Source organism: Brachypodium distachyon, chromosome 3 (genome assembly GCF_000005505.3).
Source record: "Brachypodium distachyon strain Bd21 chromosome 3, Brachypodium_distachyon_v3.0, whole genome shotgun sequence".
Lineage (NCBI taxonomy): Eukaryota > Viridiplantae > Streptophyta > Magnoliopsida > Poales > Poaceae > Brachypodium > Brachypodium distachyon.
The window spans coordinates 46389783-46411885 of NC_016133.3; the positions used below are offsets into that span (position 1 = coordinate 46389783).

Sequence of the window (22103 nt, forward strand, 5' to 3'; positions counted from 1 at the left end):
TCGAATGATCGATTATCTGGGCTGTGAAACGTCTCGTATATATGGCCCGCCAGCCCGCGATCGGATGTACGGCTTTCTGTTCAACAGGCAGTCATGCACTCATGCCTGAACCCAAGAAACGTTTCTTTCGAGGAAAAAGCCCATGTAACTACTCCTCTGGGCCTGACTCGATTATGTTAGGATACGGGCAGGGTGCATTTGGATTTATGGGCCGAGTCCTGTTCTTTCGGCCCCGGAAGAACGGGGCCATAGATCATCGGTTTCTTTTTCTTTAGGTTGTTTCACCCAGTGTCGCTATGGCGCTGAATTGCTGGAGGCTGCGATACGAGAAACGAAAGTTGTGCGGTCCGTTCCATAATTCTTGTCTCAATTTGTTTAAAAATGGATATATCTGTTATTAAAAATCGTCTAAATATATGTAATATTTCGACAAGAATTATGTAATGAAGGAAGTAGTGTTTTTTGCGGCGAAGCTAGTGGTGTTGTGGTTAACGTACTTTACATATGAGGCCTAAGTTCTTTTTTTTCTTTTTCGATGCTTGAGGTCTTTGTTATTTATTCATACCGGAGATGAATCCCTCTGTATTTGACGGGTTCATATCTGGTCTTGTTCCTAAAAACATCTGCAGCAATAGCCTCTAAATTAAGGGGCCATTTGCTGTGCAGCCACCTTGATACAGCCCAAGAAATGATCAAGAAAAATAATGTCGCAAACCATGTTCTTACCAATGTCACATTGCCGGAAAAGTCAAAAAAGGATACAACAATTGTGTACATTGGAGAGATACCACTTCAGATTTCGTGCTCCAAGTTTCCACCTCTTTTTACACCATTCTGAAATGGTCCAGCATGTGTAGAGAGCAATAATAACTAGTACTTGAAGTCAGTTTGCAGGCACAACAAACGGAGCATGATTTGAAGGCGCAAATCAAAAGATATGAGAGTTCCAATGCAAAGTGTTCAGGAACTGACTGCTGCGCGAGTCTCCACAAGTTTTCTCCTTTCCAAGGTAGAGCCACACGTTTTTAAAACTCATTTTGGGTTTCTTTCACCTGACTAGAAGGGATGTTCCTAGTATAAGTATTCACCACCCTTCTCTTTGACATGGGTTCAGATTTCAGAGTTGTAGACACCCATGTGTGGTTGTGTATGTGCTGAGAGCACTCGTGTTCGTCGAGCGTTAGTTTTCGTGTGTGTATTGAAAGGTATGTCCTTTGATCTAGATAGGATCTTGGTGATTCTCCCTTGTGATTCTTCATAGGTTCACAAATACTATAGTTTGGGTTGCGTCTTTTGTAAACCGAACTAGTTATCGACAATCGAATATTGAGTGTTGTTTCTACTGTTCTTGAGTTGTTCTTGTTGTTTCTTTGGTATCGTGAAAGATCGCCATAACTGCGTTCGCATCACACCTCATTAATGCAATCGTGCAATCAAATTAGCGTTAACCATCCGATCTGCTGCCTGCGGCTACGATTCTCACGTGGAGATCCCACCTCCAGTTAATTTGCTCTGTGCGAAAAGCCCCTCCCATTAAGGCTTCCCTTTTGTGAAAACCACCCTGCAGTATATCTCCACCATCTCCTTCTCCAGGCTGATCGTTTCTTCCCCAAACAGAACCGCCCGGCCGAGACGCTGGTTTCTTCCGTGCACTGCCCGCAAGAGATCCGCATGTCCTACACGGCAAGGGTGAGGGTGGAGGAGGCATCCCATACCCCCGCCATCCTCGGAAGCTGTGCGGCCCAAGGAGGTGGCTTCTCCATCTTGGAAGCAACATAGAGGCGAAAGGCATCATTGCATCAGCATTTCAAGATCCGACATTGTGTCGTCCACATGACCACGGACAGCCGCTGCCGTCGGTGAACCAGGGCCACAGCCCACAGCCCAGTTCTTGATCTCTACCACCGCCGTCGGACATGCCGCCACGCTGCACCCCTCCCCCCTCCCCCCAATACAATGAATCCTGATGTAGCTGTCACGACTGAGACGCCGTAGCGAGTCAACCATCACACCACACCACCCGGGGAAAACCAAGCTTTGCTCCGCAAAACATGTTTGAAAACGTATAGTCAACTAGCGCAAGTGAGAAGCAATGAAATAGAACTCATCTGAGCCTCAAAGAAACAAAAAGGAAATAAGTGAAGGAAAAAAAATACCGTTTGCCATCGAAGTGGAGAGACTGGAAAGTGACAAGTGACAACCAGGCAACCAGCCGTGTAGGGGAAACCTGCCTTCCGTCTTTCACCTTCCCCGGCACGTTACTGCGTCAACATGTGCTAGCATTGCATCGTCCTACACCTTCCTTGCGTTTCGTGCGCAGCTCCACTTCCCGTCGCGATCTGGTCGTTGGTTGACAATGAGCTCGTCGAAAACATATCATAGTGCATTAAGTTCTGCACTGCATGCATGCACTGAACTGCTATCAATCAGGCGGAACTACTCTCATCAATGTTAAACAGTTGGGCTTTGATTTATTTAGGAACAAAACGCTTCGGTCCAAAGTGGCAGAGTGTTTGGAAATTAACGAATTTTTACCAGTACTGTAATTCAGTTCGGTGCATATTTGGCGCTTCGGTCCAAATTCGTTAATTTCCCTCAGCCCTGAAACGCTGAAATGAAACGGGGTGCGCAGGTGTGCTTCGCGCGAGGGGCGTAGCTAGGTGGAGGCTGCCTAGCGCACAGACAGCATGGTCCAAAAGGAAAATTAGTGATAATTACACCTAATTTTTGATGGTGCACCGTGAATTAGCAGCATCAGGACACCAGGCTAAAGAATTTTTGGTCGAAATTGCATATAAATTTATTTGTGTTTTTGTCAAAGTTGTGCAACAGGCTATTTTTTTCCTAGTTCCGCCCCTCTTCGCGCGGAGGGGATCTAATCCAGCCATATACTCCACGTACGTACGTGTAAGTAGAAATGGATGCCACGAAAGGGGATGGGAAAAGTCCCCATGGTAGGCATGGACTAGGTACCACCGGCGGTCCAAAAGTGGCGCTAGCTTCAGTAATTCAGTTGGGGTGCATATTTGGCGCACGGCGCGCCTTTGGCTTAGAAGTGGCGAGCAAGAGGCCAGCACGCACCCTAGTGACTAGCCTCAGTTAGTTCTGTTCTCTACGGATGAGATACCGCAAGATTACCTGTTACAGCTCGTATGGTGCACCACGCAGGAAGCATGATTAACAAGCCCATTGAGAACGCCGTCGGCGTTGATAAGTCACAGACAGTGTGTTTTATGTTGCTGACCCCCCATGCCGTTGCGACGTACAGTACGTAGGTACTTACGTGCTTTGTTCAGATATTTGTTTTTTCCCCCCTACTAATTCAGAGCCCCGGCCAGTTGGCCACACGCAACAGAAACGTGGATGTTTGACACGACTACACGAGAGAGTTAGTCGGAAGCGGATCGTAGCAGAAGCTTCCGGTGTGCATACACACGGACGCGAGCTGGAAGACCCGTCGGCCACGTCGCCGACGGAGAGGGGCACGACGCATGTGGGATGTGGCGGTGTGAAAGATCAAAGCCCGGGAATTTGGATCCTCTTCCTCTGGCTCCCCGCTGGGCAAGAGCGTGACGGTTAACCACGTTTCGCGGCCCACCGACCGGTCGCATCGTACGTACTCCAGCCAGCAAACTGTATGTAAAACGAGACATTTCCCACCCGTCCACGTGAGCTGTGACCTCGCGCGGCGCGGCACGGCACGGCAGCTCGGAAACGGCCGAAACAGCGGCCAAACCGGAACCAACCGCGCGGCGCACGCCGGTCCACCCGACGGCCCTCGATCGCAGTCGGACGTACCGCCACGCCTTCCTGACCGGCCGCCGAGGTGGGCATCGCAGTGGCGTGCGGTAGAATTGCGAGGCCCCCGACGCGGGTGAAACCAAAACCACCCATCCCTTTCCTCCTGTCCCGTACGCAGGCACAGTCCCAGTTGGTCCTTCTTCCCGACTCGATGCCATCGATCGGGAGCCTCTTTCCTTGCGTGCTTCCTCCCCCTTCCGTCCCGATGTTTTTATACTCCGTCTTCCACCTCCTCCCTCGCTGCAGTATTCATCCATTCGCTTCGCTCGCCAACACTCCAAGTAGATACGATACACCACGCGTAGTAGACGGTAGTAGTACACGCGGCACGATACGTAGTGGCTCGATTAACGCCCACTTTTTCTTCACTATACTCCACGCACCAAATTAAAGCAGAGGGTGTTGTTCATTTCGTTGGAAGATTTGGAGGGAGCCCGTTTCTATACCAGTAGAGGACTACACCACGCACCAAATAGAAGCGGGGGTACAGATCGGTAAGTGCCGACGATCGATGGAGGTGTGCTGCTGCTCCACCTCGTCTTCCGTCCTCGCCGGGGATCGCGTCGGCAGGAGGTTCGCCCCGCCGGCGGCGCGGTACTGGGGCGCGGTGGGCGGCGGCGGCGGGAGGGCGGTGGTGCTGGCGCACCCGCTGCGCCCGGCCGCCGCCAGGCCGGCGCAGGCTCAGCCCCACGCGCGTCGGGTGCGGCGCGGGGGCGCGGTGATCAGGTCCGTGTTCGAGCGGTTCACGGAGCGGGCCGTCAAGGCGGTGGTGCTGTCGCAGAGGGAGGCCAAGGGGCTCGGCGCGGGCGCCGTGGCGCCGCGCCACATGCTGCTGGGCCTCGTCGCGGAGGACCGCTCCGCTGGGGGGTTCCTCTCCTCCGGGATCAGCATCGAGCGCGCGCGCGAGGAGTGCCGCAGCATCGGCGCCCAGGACGCGGGAGCGCCTCCGCCGCCGCCGGCGGGCTCGGGGCTGGAGACGGACGTGCCCTTCTCCGGAACCTGCAAGCGTGTGTTCGAGGTGGCCGTGGAGTTCTCCAAGAACATGGGCTGCAGCTTCATCTCCCCGGAGCACCTCGCCCTCGCGCTCTTCACTCTCGACGATCCCACCACCAACACTCTACTCAGAAGGTACCTATCACTACTCTAATTCGTCAATCATATTTCAAACCAATTGCTCATTCCGTCTCTATTGATCAAATAATCACGTATGTCGCCAATCTTTTGTCATAGAGTACTGAGATCATCGTTAATGCCTCTTCCCTTGTAAGCACGAGACAGTTACTCAAATTTATCATCCAAAGTGTGCTAATACTCTTAACTGTAATACTACCCTCGGATGTTAACTTATCCAGAAACAAGGTCCGTCAGAACTAACCGATTTTACTGATTGGTATATCATGTTGAGATGTTGGAAAGAAGTCTTGTCCTTTTCACCATTCCTGTCATAGTGCCATCACCAATCATAACTTATTTGTTGTAGCCTGGGAGCCGATCCGAGTCAGCTAGCATCAGTTGCACTTGCCCGACTTCAAGGGGAGCTTGCAAAAGATGGCAGAGATCCCGCAGGAGCCTCTTCTTTCAAAGTACCTGAGAAATCTCCTGCTGGAGCCGGAAGATCCGCCTTCACCAAATCCTTGAGTAAAAAGAAAGGTCAGGAGTCATCTGTTTTATGTAAGCTTATGATCATTTTTTTAGGTCATGGAACTTCAATGGGAACTTGTTGTGTTCTCCATTTCAGAGAAGGGTGCACTAGATCAATTTTGTTTAGATTTGACCACACAAGCTAGTGGAGGTTTCATTGACCCTATTATTGGCCGTGAGGAGGAGATTGAACGAGTAGTTCAGATAATATGCCGACGGACAAAGAACAATCCTATTCTTCTGGGTGAGGCGGGTGTTGGTAAAACTGCAATTGCTGAAGGGCTGGCTCTTCGAATTGCAAATGGAGATGTCCCCATTTACCTCGTGGTAAGCTTAAACTGGGAGTGATGGATAGAGTCATACATTGTAAAATTCAGCTCGCACATTAGTAGTATTCCTAATTTAAACTTATATATGCAGGCAAAGCGTATAATGTCACTGGACGTCGGTCTACTCATTGCTGGTGCCAAAGAAAGGGGCGAATTGGAGTCCAGGGTCACTAATTTAATTCGTGAAGTCCGTGAAGCAGGTGAGTTCATAATGCAATCTGAAGTGTTATCAGATATATAAAGATCCTGTACATGATCATAAAAAGTCACGAATGCTTAATTTTGGTGCAGGTGATGTTATTCTTTTCATTGACGAGGTTCACAATCTTATTGGATCCGGAACTGTTGGAAAGAGTAAGGGTGCTGGCCTTGACATTAGCAATTTGCTCAAGCCCCCACTTGCTAGAGGTGAATTGCAGGTATTTGATTCATCCTGCTTCTTACTTAGCGGTGTCTTGTAGAAAACATATCTATTTTTATCATGTATCATATCTTACTGGAAATATTTTTTTGTAGTGCATTGCAGCTACAACTTTAGATGAACATAGAATGCATTTTGAGAAGGATAAGGCTTTGGCACGCAGGTTCCAGCCAGTTTTAGTAGAGGAGCCTAGCCAGGTATGAAGATATTTTCATACGAAAGTTTAGCATGGGTATGTTTCTTTCCTAACCATGCTTAAAATTAATGCAGGAAGATGCGGTGAAAATTTTGCTTGGTCTTCGTGAGAACTATGAAACTTATCATAAATGCAAGTTCACTTTAGAGGCCATCAATGCAGCAGTTTATTTGTCAGCAAGATATATCCCTGACAGACAGCTTCCCGATAAGGCTATTGATCTTCTTGATGAAGCTGGCAGTAGAGCTCGTATTGAATCATTTCAAAGGAAGAAAGAAGGGCAGTCTTCTGTTCTTTTAAAGGCACCAGATGAATACTGGCAAGAGATAAAAGCTGTTAAGGCCATGCATGAAGTGGTAAATATCTTGTACTGGATATGTTGGGAAAAAATATCATTCATTTGATAATATTTAAAATTTTAGTGTCCTTCATTACTCAGGTGTTATCTAACAAGACAAAATATTCTCCAAATGAGAACGCTCAAGAGAATGATAGTAGTAACACCGAAAAACAATGTCAAGAGAAGGCTGGGTCAACATCTACCTCATCACCCTCAGTTGAGGAGTAAGTTTTCTCATCTTAACATTTCACAGGGGTAAACTCTGTTCCCTACATATCTTCTCACCATGGAACTTGTTAAAATGCAGGCCAGTTGTAGTGGGAACAGAGGAAATTGCAAGGGTGGCCTCGCTATGGTCAGGTATACCAGTCCAGCAGCTGACTGCTGATGATAAAAAGATTTTAGTAGGACTAGATGATGAGCTCAGAAAGCGTGTCATTGGTCAAGATGATGCTGTTGTTGCAATATCACGAGCGGTGAAGAGATCACGTGTTGGCCTCAGTGACCCTGACAGACCTATTGCTACACTCCTTTTCTGTGGTCCAACAGGAGTTGGTAAAACCGAGCTTACCAAAGCTCTAGCAGCAAGTTACTTTGGATCGGTAAGTCACACGATCATGTTCTGATCATCATATTGTTGCTATTTCACTAACATTCGATATGCTTTTATAGAATGTGGCTTGACAAGATGTCCTCCTTTTTCTGAATAGGAATCTGCTATGCTTAGATTAGACATGAGCGAATATATGGAGAGGCACACCGTGAGCAAGCTGATAGGCTCCCCTCCAGGGTACATTGGATATGGTGAAACTGGTACTTTGACAGAAGCAGTCAGGAGAAAACCATTCACCGTGGTACTACTTGATGAGATAGAGAAAGCTCACCCTGATATTTTCAACATTCTTCTCCAAATCTTCGAAGATGGACATCTGGCAGACTCACAGGTGCTGAATCGTTAGATATGATAATTATATATGCAACCTCTTTTGTTACATGTCCATAGATAAAGTACAAACTGGTCTTTTTAGACGTTGAACAGTATAATTGTCAGGCAAGTTTGATCGAGTCTTAACCTGGAGTCCTTAGTACTTGTCTAGTATTCCTTTACTAGCCAAACTCTTACTGGAGATATATTCTCGAGATTAGCTATCATGAGAACATGCAGATCAAGATGCTAAGACAGACTTGTTCTTGTACACCTCTAGGATGGAACTTGCTTAAATATTCCTAAACCTCCCAAGAAATTAGATGTCGGTAGCATACAGTTCCAGATACAATAAGGCTTATTTCTCCCATAGAATTAGCTCAGGTAGTTCCCTATATGCTGAATATTTTTTATTGACAATTAGCGTTTTCTGTGGACTACAGGGTCGCAGAGTTTCATTCAAGAATACATTGATTGTCATGACATCAAATGTTGGTTCTACGTCAATTTCGAGTGGACGGCGGAGCATAGGCTTCTCAACAGATGATACTGAATCAAGCACGTATATTGCAATGAAATCCCTCGTAATGGAAGAGCTCAAGGGATTTTTCCGCCCAGAATTGCTCAATAGAATTGATGAGATGGTTGTGTTCCGTCCTCTGGAGAAGACTCAGGTTTGTTTTCTCACTTATACTGTCCTCTGAATTGGTTTCTACTGATATTCAGTAAACTTATGAACATATATACCGAATGTCAGTTTACTACAGCTGTCATTAGCCAGGCTCTCAAGGATATAAGTAAACGGAAATAATTGCTGACATAATGACACATGTGAGATTCCTTGTATCCTGAGACGCTAATGCCTTCCTTGACACACGTGCAGATGCTAGCAATTCTTGATATCATCCTACAAGAACTGAAGGGTAGGCTGTTAGCCCTTGGGATAGGGCTAGAGGTGTCCGACGCAATGAAAGGCTTGATTTGCCAAGAAGGCTATGACAAGAGCTACGGTGCACGACCACTGAGGAGAGCAGTCACCCACCTGATGGAGGATGTCATCAGTGAAGCAATTCTGTTCGGTGAGTACAAGCCTGGCGACACGATATTGGTGGATACTGACGATGAAGGAAAGCCTTGCTTGAGCCATCTGAACAAGCAGATCGTTCAATTGTCTGACCCAACACGGACATTCTGAAGCTCTGATGCCGTAGAGTAGTTGTCTAATTTTTCATTCTTTCAGGCAACGAGATTAGTAATTCTTTGATAGGTAGACTCGGAGTATTTCATTATGTACATAACATTCAGTAAATTTGTCACGACATGTCGACATAGTCTTGTCCTAAATTATCCAACTGTATATTGTCCTTCACATCAGCAAATATATTGGAGTATTTTGAAACTACCATCTGCCGGATGTTACTGGCAGTGAATTTCGTTTCGTTCCTCTACAGTTTACTCCAGGTATAGCAAAGTACAGTACATTGGAAAAGTGAAAAACTTACTTATTAGGTTCTTTCTTTATCGGGATAAACTTATTTTGGTTATTCGTGACACACCTTGCGAGCCCTATTTTTGCACGGGAGTTCTTAACTTCATTTTGCAGCCATGCCCTCCGCAACACTACAAAAAAAAATAAGGCCAGACCAGACTGGTACAAGTGGTAGGTATTGACGAGAAAGAATATTGTCACCTCCATGGTAACTTAGTACTCCCTTCGTCCGGTATCAAGTATCGCAATTTTGTATTTAGCAAAACACGCATGTAACCAGTTATACGTACATGCGTATCTAAAATTGCAAAACACGCATGTAACCAGTTATAACCAGTTATACGTACATGCGTATCTAGACAAAGTTACGACACTTATTAGTTAATACCAAACAGAGGAAAAACTATACTTCACTGTGAAACAATCCAACAAAATAAACTTATTGCTCTTCAAAACATAGATCAGAATGATTCAAAGAACCTCATCACAAGCCTGCAACTAATTATCATTGAAAATTTCAAGGAAATGCAAACTGATTGCTGTCCAATAATAACTACAAACATACCTTTTTTTTTCTTAAGTAGCCATGACTAGAAAGCTTATCATCAACACAGAGAAGAGCAAAGATTCGGATAATACAGTCTATCCAACTACAACAATAACCACTAGCAGATAGCGCCAATTGTTCACCGTGCTTTTGCCAGCCCAGGATCCCTAGGAATATGTAGAAAAAGGATCACATTCAAGTAAAGGAAAAAAAATAGAACCAGAAAGTTATTGCGTGGTGATTGCAAACCTTTTTATTTGATCAAGTATGAGAAGTCTGGGGCCAGGGGGGATCTTCACATCTCTCAGAGCACTGAAGCAACATCAAGTATAGTGTCAGTGCATTATACATGCATAACTAAAAGCGTGTAGAACATAGCTGAACCTAGACACGGTACCTGTCAGTAAGGAGGGGCAAGGTATGATCAGTAAGGAGACCTTTCTTGAAATTCTTCTCATATTTCTGGAGGCCTAGTTTTTGCAACATGCTCCTTGTACTGGAATAATAAGTATCTTCACTGACACTCTGCGACTTTGTGAACTTCTGCCCAATCTACATGTATAGACCGGTAAAGAAAATTATTACACAACAATAATACCAGGTCGACAATCATATCAGCTAGTTGCACCTTGATGACAAGCTAACAAGATAGTAATTTTGCAAAGGCAAGGAAGATTCAGTACAAAGTACTTCTTTTGACATGATCATGCTAGTTTAAGCATAATCAAGAAACTCGCTAACAAATTGTTCTCAAGATTTTTTTTACATCAAATTGTTCTCAAGAATTAGTTGTTATTCGTGCCCAAGATTTCTTCCCTTCTTTTTTCTGGAGACCCAAGCCCTGTAAGGCTCCAGGTGGATCCCACATGCAGCCGTGTTCCATATTTATTTCACAATGAAGTTTGTAAATGGAAATGCCGAAGCAACCTTCTCACTGGAAGATTTTGGATATGTCAAACATCTTAATAAGGCCATATAATTTAACCAATGAAACAAGATTCATTATACATTATAAAAGGTAAAAGCTCAACTATGGAATTTTGTGATAAGATGGAATGAACAGAAAAATGACTCAAAATTGTAATAATCAACAAACATATCTAGGTCGTTACCATGAAAAAGCCACCTTGAAATATAGCAAAAGCAACACCAGATGTAATGGCACTTGCAACTGGATTAGGAGTTCCCATTCCGCTCACTAGGGAGAACAGCGCGCCAGAACCAAAAGCAGCGGCCATGCTACACAAATACAAACAGGACAATTGTCATGCATAAAGTAGGAAGCATGTACTCCCTCCGATCCATATTAATTGTCTCAAATTTGTCCAAATATGGATGTATCTATGCCTAAAAAACGTCTAGATACATGTAATATTTTGACAACTAATATGGATCGGAGGGAGTATTTATTTATTACTTAGAACTAATGACCGCATGCCCAGAAATATGATGACACACAATAAGGACCACTTTTAGTGGCACATTGCCAAAAGGAACATTTTTGCATCTTAGCATTGCTAGATTAAGATGCATATATCACACGCTAAATTGATGATACAAGTTCTTACTCCTTGAAATGTAGTTGCCAAACAAAACAAATTTCAAAGCCTCACCTGCCCTGGATGTCTTCTGCTCCACGAATCCTTCTCATAACACATGATATGCCTGCGTTTGCACCAGTCATAACTGCAAAATTCCGGGCTTGCACTAATGGTCCACCAGCTAAAGCCTGTAAGTCAGTCAGATTGATTACCATGATGTGTAAGAAGTTATAACTTAAGATACTGGAGATATCTCTACTGTCAATTGTCAACATTGCCATGCCACGAACTTGAAAATGGCAGCCTAAAACCAAGTTGACCATCATATAGTATTGCTCACAAGTCACAAGTGCTAGATTGCAAGTGAAGTAATAAACAGTGCAGATAAATGAGTTTCCTCTGTTCTAACTTGGGGCTAGTGACCGAACACATGCCGTAGATGTTCCTGCAACATAAGTATTTATCAAATTATTTTTCATATTTTAGTTATGTCCATCTTTCCTCATCACATGACTTTGTTGGTTCTCTCACCTATATATTATTCTATACCAGAACAAACATTGTGTATTTGTGTTTACAACAATTTGCATCTAGCAGAACTGCAAAAATGCACTCTTGACCCAAAATGTCGCTAGTTAGTAAGAGACTCAGATGATCCATACAAATTCATTGCATTGGACAATGACGGCATTACAGTTGAGTTAAACAAGTAGACGAATCATGAAACTAGGGGAGATTGCTTAATTTACGAACATATACTATATAGATTTTTATACTACTAACTATGTTTCAAAATATGGGGTGTATTTTTTCTTGTAGACTACTGAGGAATTAGCGACTACACCGTAACTACAATATATAATATAATGTAATTCAATGCATGCAAGTAGGAAGTGAAAAACATAAAGCTAGATATTTATTTGGGAAACACACACATGCTTTGCATTGGAAATATGCCCTATATTGTGAACAAGAGCTCCTACAATGGAGGGAGTAAACTTTTGGTAAGTGGTAGGACTAGTATGTGTTCTAAATCTTTCCTCTCCCTTCCAATATCCAACTCCCCAAAAGACGTCTAGCAAAAATCTGAGAAACCCAACTGCCAACAAACTAACAAACTCAACCAGATATGGGCGCAGAACCAAAGGCGTGGTGGTGTGCTCAGAGCACCAAGGCGTCATGACATCAGCCTGGGTGGATCTTGGCCAAGCACAGCAGTGGAGGCAAGGATATGGAGTAGGCCGAGCCCAACGAGATGAATCAATACTCCGGGGTAGCATGCTCTCAAAACAATATGCTGGGCGGCATTTTTTTTATCATTCGTAGCGAAGAGCGGGCATTCAACCAGTTAGATTAACATGTCAAGTATTATAGTTTTGAGATGACACATGTTCCAATCTTTATTCACACATAACCAGTTATGAGGAAACAATTCATCAAGAGGAACAAATAAATTGAGCAGACGATGCGATAGGGTTGGCAACCTGCGCCTGCTTGAAAGATGCCATGGCCTGCGGGTTGGCGTTGGCCGGCGGCGGCGGGACGGGAAACGGCGATCCCGCATCGGCTGTAAGCGAGCCCATGAGTCCTCCGAGCGCCCCGCCCTGCACCGCCCCCACCGCCGTGGTCACCGCCGCCTCGATGTAGATGGGCTGCTTTGCCATCCACGCCCGGAACCCCGCCTCCAGTGCCTTAACGCGTCCGCTCCACTCCTCCAGGGGGTTGCCGCCGCGCGCCTGCATCGCTGGCGACGACGAGGAGGCCATCACAATACAATTCACAACTGGAATCCCTCTGCTTCACTCGCCTCGCCTCTCTCCTCGCGTCTCGGCGTCTCGGGAAACGGCCCCTTTATCCCCACGGTACTCTTTGGTCTTTGCGCAGACTGGCCTCGGGCCGGGCTCGTTTGTAGGCTCCGGCCCACTTTCTCCATTCATTAGGGCTACTACTGGGCTTGTTCACTTAAAAGGCTGGACGCCAAATCGCCAAAACGAGCACCTGCGCGGCACGGTTGATGATTCCATGGCGTGGGGCTTGCGGCGCGCGGCGACGGCGGGGAGGAGGGGATGGTGGGAAGCGCCGTTGTACGCGGCGGAGCAGCGCGCGACGCTGGTGAACGTGAAGCTTAAGTTGGTGAAGGATCGGGCGCTCGACGGGGCGGTGTCCCGCGAGCGCCACCTCCGCGCCGCCCACCACGTGCTCGACCTTGTGTCCTCGAGGCCCGGCCACCGCATCTCGTGCCCCGAGCTCCTCGCCGACAAGTCCGTCCACAAGCTTTTCGGTTCAAACGCCGCCGCGCTCGCGTTCCTCCGCAGGTATCGCACCCTGTTCGTGCTTTCTCGCCGCGGTGGAGGCGGCGTGTCCCTCACGGACGCGGCGCTCGATCTCCGACGCCGGGAAGTGGAGTGCCTGGGCGCCTCGGAGGCCGACCTGCTGGCCCGCCTGCGCCGTCTCCTCATGCTCACCCTCCCGCGCTCGCTCCCTCTCCACACCGTCGACCTTCTCCGCTGGGACCTCGGCCTGCCCCGCGACTACCGCGCCTCCATCCTCCGCCGCCATCCCGACCACTTCGCCCTCGCGCAGCCCGAGGGTGACGAGCGCGTCTGGCTCCGCCTCCTCTCCTGGGACGACCGTCTGGCTGTCTCCGAACTCGAGAAGGATGCGGTCGGCGGCGACACCACCTGCCTCTCCTTTCCGGTGAGCTTCACGAGGGGGTTTGGCCTCAGGAGCAAGTGCATGGCCTGGCTGAGGGAGTGGCAGGGGCTGCCGTACACCAATCCGTACGCCGACGCCTCGGGTCTTGACCGTCGCACAGATGTGTCTGAGAAACGGAATGTGGCGGTGTTCCATGAGCTGCTGCACCTCACTGTGGCAAAGAGGACGGAGCGTCACAACGTCAGCAACATGAGGAAGTTGCTTGGCATGCCACAGAAGTTTACCAAGGTATTTGAGCGTCACCCAGGCATTTTTTACCTCTCCAGGGTAGGCGGTACACATACTGTTGTGCTCAGGGAAGCTTACGGTGGCGGAAGCCAGCTCCTTGAAAAGCATGCACATCCACTTGTTGCTATCAGGGAAGAGTATGCAACCATGATGAGAGCTGCATTGCCACCAAGGAGGAGTAGAGAAAGCCGTAGTTCTTGCAGCGAGCTGGATGAGGAAAGTGGGGTTGAAGAAGAAGTTGAACTATCTGAATGAGTGCATTGTAGGCTCATGATTAATAGTGCACTAAAATGAAGCAAACTTAGTGAGTTCAGGCAGTGGAGGCTCTGCAATTGCAATTGTTCATCAGGTATGTGCAGACTGATGCATCTTTTGGTCTTACATTCTTATACTGTTAGCAAAACTTTGTCCACAATCATGCAATCACCATAAAACAAACTGGCAAGTGTTTAATACTTTGACCATTTGGATCGTGGTTAGGGAAGGTTGGAAAAAGATTGGGTTTTGACTTTTGAGATGGGATATAAGATTGTGTGTTAAGTGGGATATGAGATTTTAAACACATTCCTTTTTTGGAATGTGATGGGAATATGGTTTAGGAATGCAACTTTAGTTACTAAATGCCTTTTGTGGTACTTTGTTTTGGGCTTACACATGAATGAAAAACATGTAATTTGATTCTCCATAACCCAAGCTCTCCATTCAGACAGAAATAGTGGATTCGAGTCCCAAATGTCTCAACCCCTGTCCATTTTTCCCTTACCCCCAGCCCAATCCAAACAATGGATAAGGCTAAAGCTACCGATCATTTAGCATTCCCACCTCCCATTACCGGAAAACCCATAAACTAAATGAGCTCAAGATGCTAAATCCGCTTATCATTTATGGGTTTTGCAGTCTCTGATTCAGCTTTAGCTGTTGTACTCCATTGTAGATAGACCAAGGAAAATAGATATGAATATGACTTGAGTCAACATAAATAGTTCAATTGAGAACATCTGTTTTACATGCTAATATCCGCATTTGCTTCTTGTTACCAGTATGTTATCTATGCATAGCCATTTATGTTATGTACTCCCTCCGTCCACAAATAAGTGTACTTCTAGGTTTTGTCCTAAGTCAAACTTTTCCAAAGTTGACCAACTTTGTTGAAAAGAGTAGCAACACATATGACATCAAATCGGTACATTATGAAACTACATTTCAAAATGGATCTAATGATACTAATTTGGTGTCATAAATGTTGCTATCTTTTCCAATAAAATCGGTCAAACTTTAATATTTTCCACTTAGGACAAAACCTAGGATTACACTTATTTGTGGACGGAGGGAGTACCCTAAATTGGAGCCACATCTCAATTGACCAAATACACTATTTCCTTTCTATGTTCTCTTTGTTGCCACTCAAAGCCTCAAAGGGCCTTGTTTTTACCAAATCATAAACATGAAATGTATGCATACCATTCAGGACATTGATAGAAAACAGTCTGAAACACTTGTTGATATTTGTTACCGGAATAAAGCAGTTTGGTGGACATTGGATTTGTGAGGAATAGTGCATTAACATGCAACATTTTAAAGCACGTGCACTTGCTACATGGGCCATGTGAGCAAGAATATGGTACCCTTGTGCTCCTTATCTAGCACAGCTGCACAGGTTACTCTCCCAGAGGGGATGCTGGGGTATGCAAGACACTGGGAAAACATGGTCTTGATAGGTTCCCTTCCTCATCCGCCGCAAGCTGGGGCAACAGTGCCTGCGGCTCCAGTGGTAGGTTTGTCTCTAATCCTTCGTAAGCCTATTGCGGTATTGCTTTTAGAGCACTCATATTTCACATGTGTATGTTATATTGTTATTAAGCACATTTACAGAAAAAGCGTGGGTTTGACATCTTTACCCCTATGAAAGGGTGAAGAAACCACCCATAGGATCGATCGGCCACATCGACGCAAATCTCCCTCGATGCCTTTTTTTTCAGCCCGGCCGCTGTCGCCCGATTTGATTTGGCCCACTGTCGGTGTGCGCTGCGCGGAGGGGGCTCATGCGCGTTGGCACCTGTCCCTTGAGCTGTCCCATGGAGTTTTCTCGAGTGTGTGCGGCCTCAGTTTTGAGGGGTTCCGTTGAGCTTTCCCTGCCGGCCGCCGCTCCCAAAATCCCGTCGGTTTGACTCATTGGACGGGAGACAGCAGACCTCTGCGAGGGCGAGTGAGAGATGGCAGCGGCGACAGCGCAAGCTCTGAGCAGCAGGCACCAGATGACAGCCATGGGGCTGGGCATCTGGCGGATGGAACACCAACCATCCGTGGCCTCAAGCATTTCGTCCTCCGCGCCGGTATGCCTGCCTCCCCCTCTCCCCCGTTCATCCTCTTCGGATCTATGCTCATGTGGATCGAATCGAGTTGAATCCCTGGGTGGAGGTCAATGGTTCTCTTGTGTGGCAAGAGGCAGAGCGTGTCGCAGTCGTCGAACTCGCCGAGGCACACGGCACACTCGAGCTCGCCCTTCAGGCCGGCCCTGTGCGCCCTCACGTCGGCGTACGCCATGGTCGGGAGCGCCCGGAGCACGGCCTTGTCGAAACAGCGCGTCCTTCTCACCTCCCGCTGCCGGCGCCGATGGCGAGGAGGTCGCTCGCAGGTCCCGTGCCGAGCAGCGGAGGTAGAAGGAGAAGAATCCGAGGAAGAAGAAGGCGGTCACGAGCACCACGATTATGACCACCATCGATGGGTTGAAGTTTTGTGGGTTGAAGTAGCTCGGCCCACGGCTTGGCGAGTCCCGCTGCGCGGACGCGATGCCGGCGGCCTGAGAGACGAGAGCGACGACGAGGAGGACAACAAGGAAGGAGGAGCTACTGCGGCTATTGCCAAGGCCCCGCGTCCAGCCCATGGATCGCGGATTTCTCCGATCTCTCCTCCTTTCGGGTGGATCTAATGGATGGAGGCTGGGCACTGGTTCATTCTTGTGCCGCCCCCGGTTGTTTGCTCTCGGCGGTGGTAGGGGTCAGTGGAGGTGGAGGCGCACGGGGTTCGTCGACGTTTGCTGGCCGTTTGATCCGTGCTGCTGGGTTTCTCGTGGGTTGGCGGTGGTTCTTCCAGTCTGCGTGCTGGGGGTTTGTTCACTTGTCCAGGTTCGTTGAGATCTCGATTCTTTTTTGCTTGCTGAGACCGATGTGTTTTATTTACATGTATATGTTTCTTCCGACATATTTTGAGGTTTTTCAATTTTATTTCTTTTCACTGGATCCAGTTGGGAATAAAGATGTTTTCATTGCTTAGTGCAGTAACCTAAATTGAGTGACCAATTCGATCAATTAATGCCTAATTGAGCAATAATCTGACCTCCACTCAGAATCATCCCCATAGGATGAGTAATTGAGACACATCTCTTCTTTCTCTACCGAACCATTTTGTGTGAGCTGCAGATCAAGGAGGAAGGAGGCGTTGAACTATTATTAATTGCAGAAATCATTATGATCAAGCGGTTTGCCCAATTTCCCTTAGTTTTTTAGTACAACTTTCTGCCTCTGTGCACAGTAACTAGATTATTGGGTTGGCTATTGTGTGTGTGAACTAATCATATTATTGCAAACTTCCATAATTATCTGAAGTTTGGTTTGTATTGATACCCACTTCTTATGCAGTATAAAGAAACTGTGAATCCCAAAATTATTTTAGCGTACAAGTTGCTAGCCTTCAGGGGAAAAGTTATCTTTTGAGGATGTTAATACAGTGGAAGTAGTTTTCCTATAATCCACCTCTGATGGACTTGAGGTATGAGCTGCAAAAGCTCACTTTTATTTAACAGTGCATTGATGTTTCTATAGTTATTGTAAACATCTAATATATTTTTCTAAGCTTAATTTCCCTTGCCCAAATCACGGAAAAATATTTCTCTTTTCAAGGACTAACTAAAGGCGAATGAAGATGCTCATATTTTCAGCTTCATATGTGAATATGGGGTTTTCTGGACCTCCTATTAAGGCACTTGCACACCTTTGTATCTGTAGCTAGCTGCCAACTGAAGGGTGCCTGTATGCAACCATGTACAGTAGGCTTCCATTGCTGACGTGTATATGTTTTGTGAAGCATGGATCTTTTCTCATAGTGATACCATACCTTGGTCCTAGGTGCTTGATGTTTCTTCAGCTAAATCTTCAATGTTGTTCTCAGTAATGGAAAATCAAGAGGAAATTTTAGGTAATGGTGGCTACTCCCTTTCCCCTCCACCGTGTTGAGTTGGTGATATTATTCCCGTTTCTTCTTTTCCCTTTGTATTTCCTTCACTGCGGTTTTTATGTGTCTTTGCTGATAAATGTCTCTAATATTATGATGATTCTATTCTGTTTTTACATGTCCATCTGGGCAACTTGCCATTGGTGGCTCCAAATAGTATTACTCCTGCAGAGTTTGTTGTGGATTTGGCCATTAGTTGGTGCAAAGACAATTCAGGCACCTTTCTTCTAAAATCATGCTTGTTATGTTTTCACCGTGGTCTTCATAGCAATTGATTTATAGGTTGCTTCATTCTTCCTTGTATCTCTAATTTATACAACATGGTGTCAGGTCAATCATTAATTCATTGAAGGTATATTTTTCACCATCATCTTCGCTGTATAGTATCACTCTTAGATGTTTCCATATATTATATAATTTTATTTATGCTTTTGTATGTCTTATTTCCCTGACTGATTTGTGTGATGACATTGTTTGTTCCTTTCTGAATAATGCTGATCATTGGAATATTGTCCATGGTTGACCTCTCTGTTGCAGTGATCCTTTATTTGGTTCATTATCAATGATAGTTATCTCTTTCTAATCAGTTTTCAGTGTTGGTTTATGCTACATGTATTTTCTTTTTGGAGTTTTTCAGTCAGGGATGGACAACCTTTCTCAGGCAAGTATGTCCACGTGAACACAAATTGTGCTAACCGTAGAGTGGTTTTCCTTTGTCTATGATATATGAGCTTGGGAAAGCAGGGTTACGTATTTCTTTCATATGCTTTTGATCAAATTTTGTGGTACTTGACTCACATTTTTGCATCTTTCAAAAAGGTACTTAGCACTACCCAACCGCTAATTAGCTATTTATATTTATCGGGTGCACAATCTACTCTCTTTTTTGCGAATGGGTGCACAATCTACTGCTTGAATGGTTCTCTAATTATGATTGTTTATATAGAATCTCAAGCGGAATTGCATGGGCTGTCTGTATCAATAAACTATTGTTCAAAAATGGCAACGGCTACTCATTTCTTTTATTCGGTTGCAGAACAAAGTCCTTTGTGTGGGCTACAGGCAATGCAAATGTCCAGAACAACTCATAGGTGATGTTTGTGATTTTCTCCTTTCAGATCTTTTCATTCGGCTTAATTCTGACTCATTGTTGTTGTCATAGGACTTTGCACTTAATGTAGCAAGAGTTGAGAGAAATATAGTCAGCCGTGGCATGCTAGCACTCAATACTCAGTAGGCAACAAGAATGTAACCGATTTGAAGAACAGACTTATGTTTTTCTTATTTCCTAAGATATTTTGAGCCAATGATGTGCAGTTTGTATACAAGAATTAAGTCATGTACAAACCAGGTTATTCGCTTGCTAATGGTTTTAGTTCTGTTTAAGCTATCTTCGTCTTTGGGTCCTGGAAAGTCAGAATTCATCTTATTAAACTTGTTTTTTATAAAAACCATCATAGTAAGTTATATTCCACAAAAATTGTTGGTAAAACTCTACGGCGCAGCAAAGCGCGCTATCCCATCTAGTACACTATGATAGTGAGCAAACATCCATGTACTTCTTATTGATACCAACTACAACTAACCTCCTTCACGTTTGTTGGAAACTCGCACCCCCAACTAACTCGGTTGCATGCATATATAATCTTTCTACTTGTCTATTGTATGTTTTTCTTGTTTACAGTAGCATGTGCATACAATTAATCTATTAAATAACTAGCACTTTCCGTAAACTTGACTCTCTATCCTTTACATTTTGTCTCTGTATGTCTACTTAGAGATAATATGCACATTTCTGTATTCTCCACACCCATGCTATGCATCATTGGGAAACTTAATTGCACGTAGTTCCTAATATGATAGATGGCGTGTTACAGTGTCATTTGGAACCTATTGTTTGTCTGAATCGACTTTGATATGCGGGCTGTCGGTAAAGTGTATAATATGGTATCAATATTTTACAAATTCTTTAAGGTTCACAATTTATGACTTACCGTGTTTTACAATCCAGGGAAATTGTCAACAGCTAAGTTTTTGGGAGTTTAATAACTTTGATAATCTTCAGTCAAATTGAGCATGCAATTAGGAGTATGTGGTTTTCTATTGTGTGCGTTTTGTTTTCTTGGAAAGTTCATCAAGTCATCTCATGTTTTTCACTCTCTACTTTGCCTCTGCATCATGATGTTTCTTGCTTCTTCTTGTTATAACAGTCTCAATATACCTTAGTGGCTTCATCAAAGAGAAATTTATTTGGATGCCACCCTAACGTTGGTGTTTTTTGTTTTAACACCACCCCAAAGGTTTTTTAGCTTCAAAATAAATATTTTTGAGCCAAATTACGTGGAATTGAATTTTCTTTTCTGCATTTCGAATTGATCATATGAGCTTGACTTAGTTTTAAAATTTTAGGGGAGCATTTGCACCAGGGAGTTGTCAGTTGCTACTTGTTATTAATTTTTTGACTCGACTTAGAGAGTATGGGTTAATTTCGAGCAACTGAGAATTACTACGGTTCAATATAGGATTACACATATCTACGCTAAGTATCTTACTGAATGAGAAGGCATGCACTTCATGTTGTCCATATGGTAGGCTATATGGGAAGCTCAGAAATCGAGCTTGTTTTGATAGGAGCTGATAAGATCACCAGCTGAGATTATTTGCTATGTGTGCTTATTTGCAGGGCTTCAAGCTGGTGGAGATGATGATATACTAGGGGCAGACGCGGAGACGATCCAACAAGAGGTGCTAGGATATCATGTGTTAGTCCATGGTGGACAGAATGACAACTGAGGCTGTGAAGGAGCATGGGACGAATGAAGAATGATGATACAGGGGACCATTTGGGCGGGGGCTCTGCTGACTTCTGACTTGTGACTGCATGAAACCGGAAGCTTTTGGTTGGTTCCTTGTGGTGGAACCGGCCCACCCAGGTTCAAGTCTCCGATTGATTGACGTGGGTGTTTGCATTTTTCTGGATTTATTTCAGGACCTAACCGGCGTTGTGTTTTCAGTAGGAGTGGCGTACCCGTCAACTACATGTGCCGGACCAGTTTCTTAGATGTGCTCATAAGGATAGGGTGTGCGTGCGTGTGTTTATATGGATGAGTGTGCATGCGTACTTGTGAGCATTTGCGTTTGTACTGTGTTTAAAAAAAAACCCGGAAGCTTTGAAATGCATTCCGGCAGCCCTGGTACCGCCATACCGTTTGTAATAAGATAGTTTAGATTCGTTCCGAACTAGGAGTATCTTAGAACCTAGTGCGAGTTCCTGCTAGCAGTGAGTGGCAGGCATGTTTAAGAATTTTGTGGGTTTGTTGTGGGTGAACTAGTTCCGATATCTTATGGATAGTGGAACCTGGCGGCTGGCCCGTATGTCGTATGGGAAAAAAATTACCATACATCTGTGCACCCGTTGTTTGCTCGTAGTTGAAGGAGATAAATGTCAAGCATGGGATTGACTAGGCGATCTCGGCAATATGACAAAAACTCAGTAGTGTGGAAGAACATATAGACCCTATTAGACCAAAAGACATGTTTAGACCAAAGGAAATGTTTTCTTCCTTTGTTCTGTACTGACCTTGAAACAGTACACCGCTTGTTCTTTGATCGTGACATCATAGAGATCATGTGGAATGATATTGCCGCTATCGTACAAAAACCTTCTTTATTACCATCTTTTGAATCTGTAGCCACTTAT

At 45.2% G+C, this 22103-nt stretch overlaps 3 protein-coding genes across 8 annotated transcripts; 2 read left to right on the top strand and 1 right to left on the bottom strand.

The window, feature by feature from the left end:
* Positions 1-3999: 3999 nt before the first annotated feature.
* Positions 4000-9055, top strand: LOC100840449 (chaperone protein ClpD1, chloroplastic). Its single transcript, XM_003575005.4, has 12 exons — positions 4000-4929; positions 5282-5451; positions 5540-5769; positions 5863-5971; positions 6063-6190; positions 6288-6389; positions 6463-6744; positions 6828-6952; positions 7036-7330; positions 7439-7672; positions 8097-8327; positions 8537-9055. Exons 1-12 carry the CDS (start codon positions 4313-4315, stop codon positions 8846-8848), a joined length of 2835 nt encoding a protein of 944 aa, XP_003575053.1. The 5' UTR covers positions 4000-4312; the 3' UTR covers positions 8849-9055.
* A 505-nt stretch (positions 9056-9560) lies between these two features.
* On the bottom strand, positions 9561-13078 carry LOC100840753. Its single transcript, XM_003575006.4, has 6 exons — positions 12715-13078; positions 11303-11418; positions 10802-10928; positions 10087-10241; positions 9939-10001; positions 9561-9856 (listed from the first exon to the last, which is right to left on the bottom strand). The coding sequence occupies exons 1-6, from the start codon at positions 12994-12996 to the stop codon at positions 9829-9831; spliced, it is 771 nt and encodes a 256-aa protein (XP_003575054.1). The 5' UTR covers positions 12997-13078; the 3' UTR covers positions 9561-9828.
* A 45-nt stretch (positions 13079-13123) lies between these two features.
* Positions 13124-21752, top strand: LOC100837700 (protein ROOT PRIMORDIUM DEFECTIVE 1). Of its 6 annotated transcripts, XM_024460741.1 has the most exons (5): positions 13124-14522; positions 18298-18367; positions 19350-19494; positions 19566-20991; positions 21087-21752. In XM_024460741.1, exon 1 carries the CDS (start codon positions 13253-13255, stop codon positions 14426-14428), a length of 1176 nt encoding a protein of 391 aa, XP_024316509.1. In that variant the 5' UTR covers positions 13124-13252; the 3' UTR covers positions 14429-14522; positions 18298-18367; positions 19350-19494; positions 19566-20991; positions 21087-21752. The 6 variants fall into 6 exon arrangements, with proteins under 6 accessions (XP_024316509.1, XP_024316510.1, XP_014757033.1 ...); XM_024460742.1 differs by lacking the exon at positions 19566-20991 and having other exon boundaries at positions 19440-19494; XM_014901547.2 differs by lacking the exon at positions 19566-20991 and having other exon boundaries at positions 13124-18367; positions 19440-19494.
* The last annotated feature ends 351 nt before the right edge of the window (positions 21753-22103 follow it).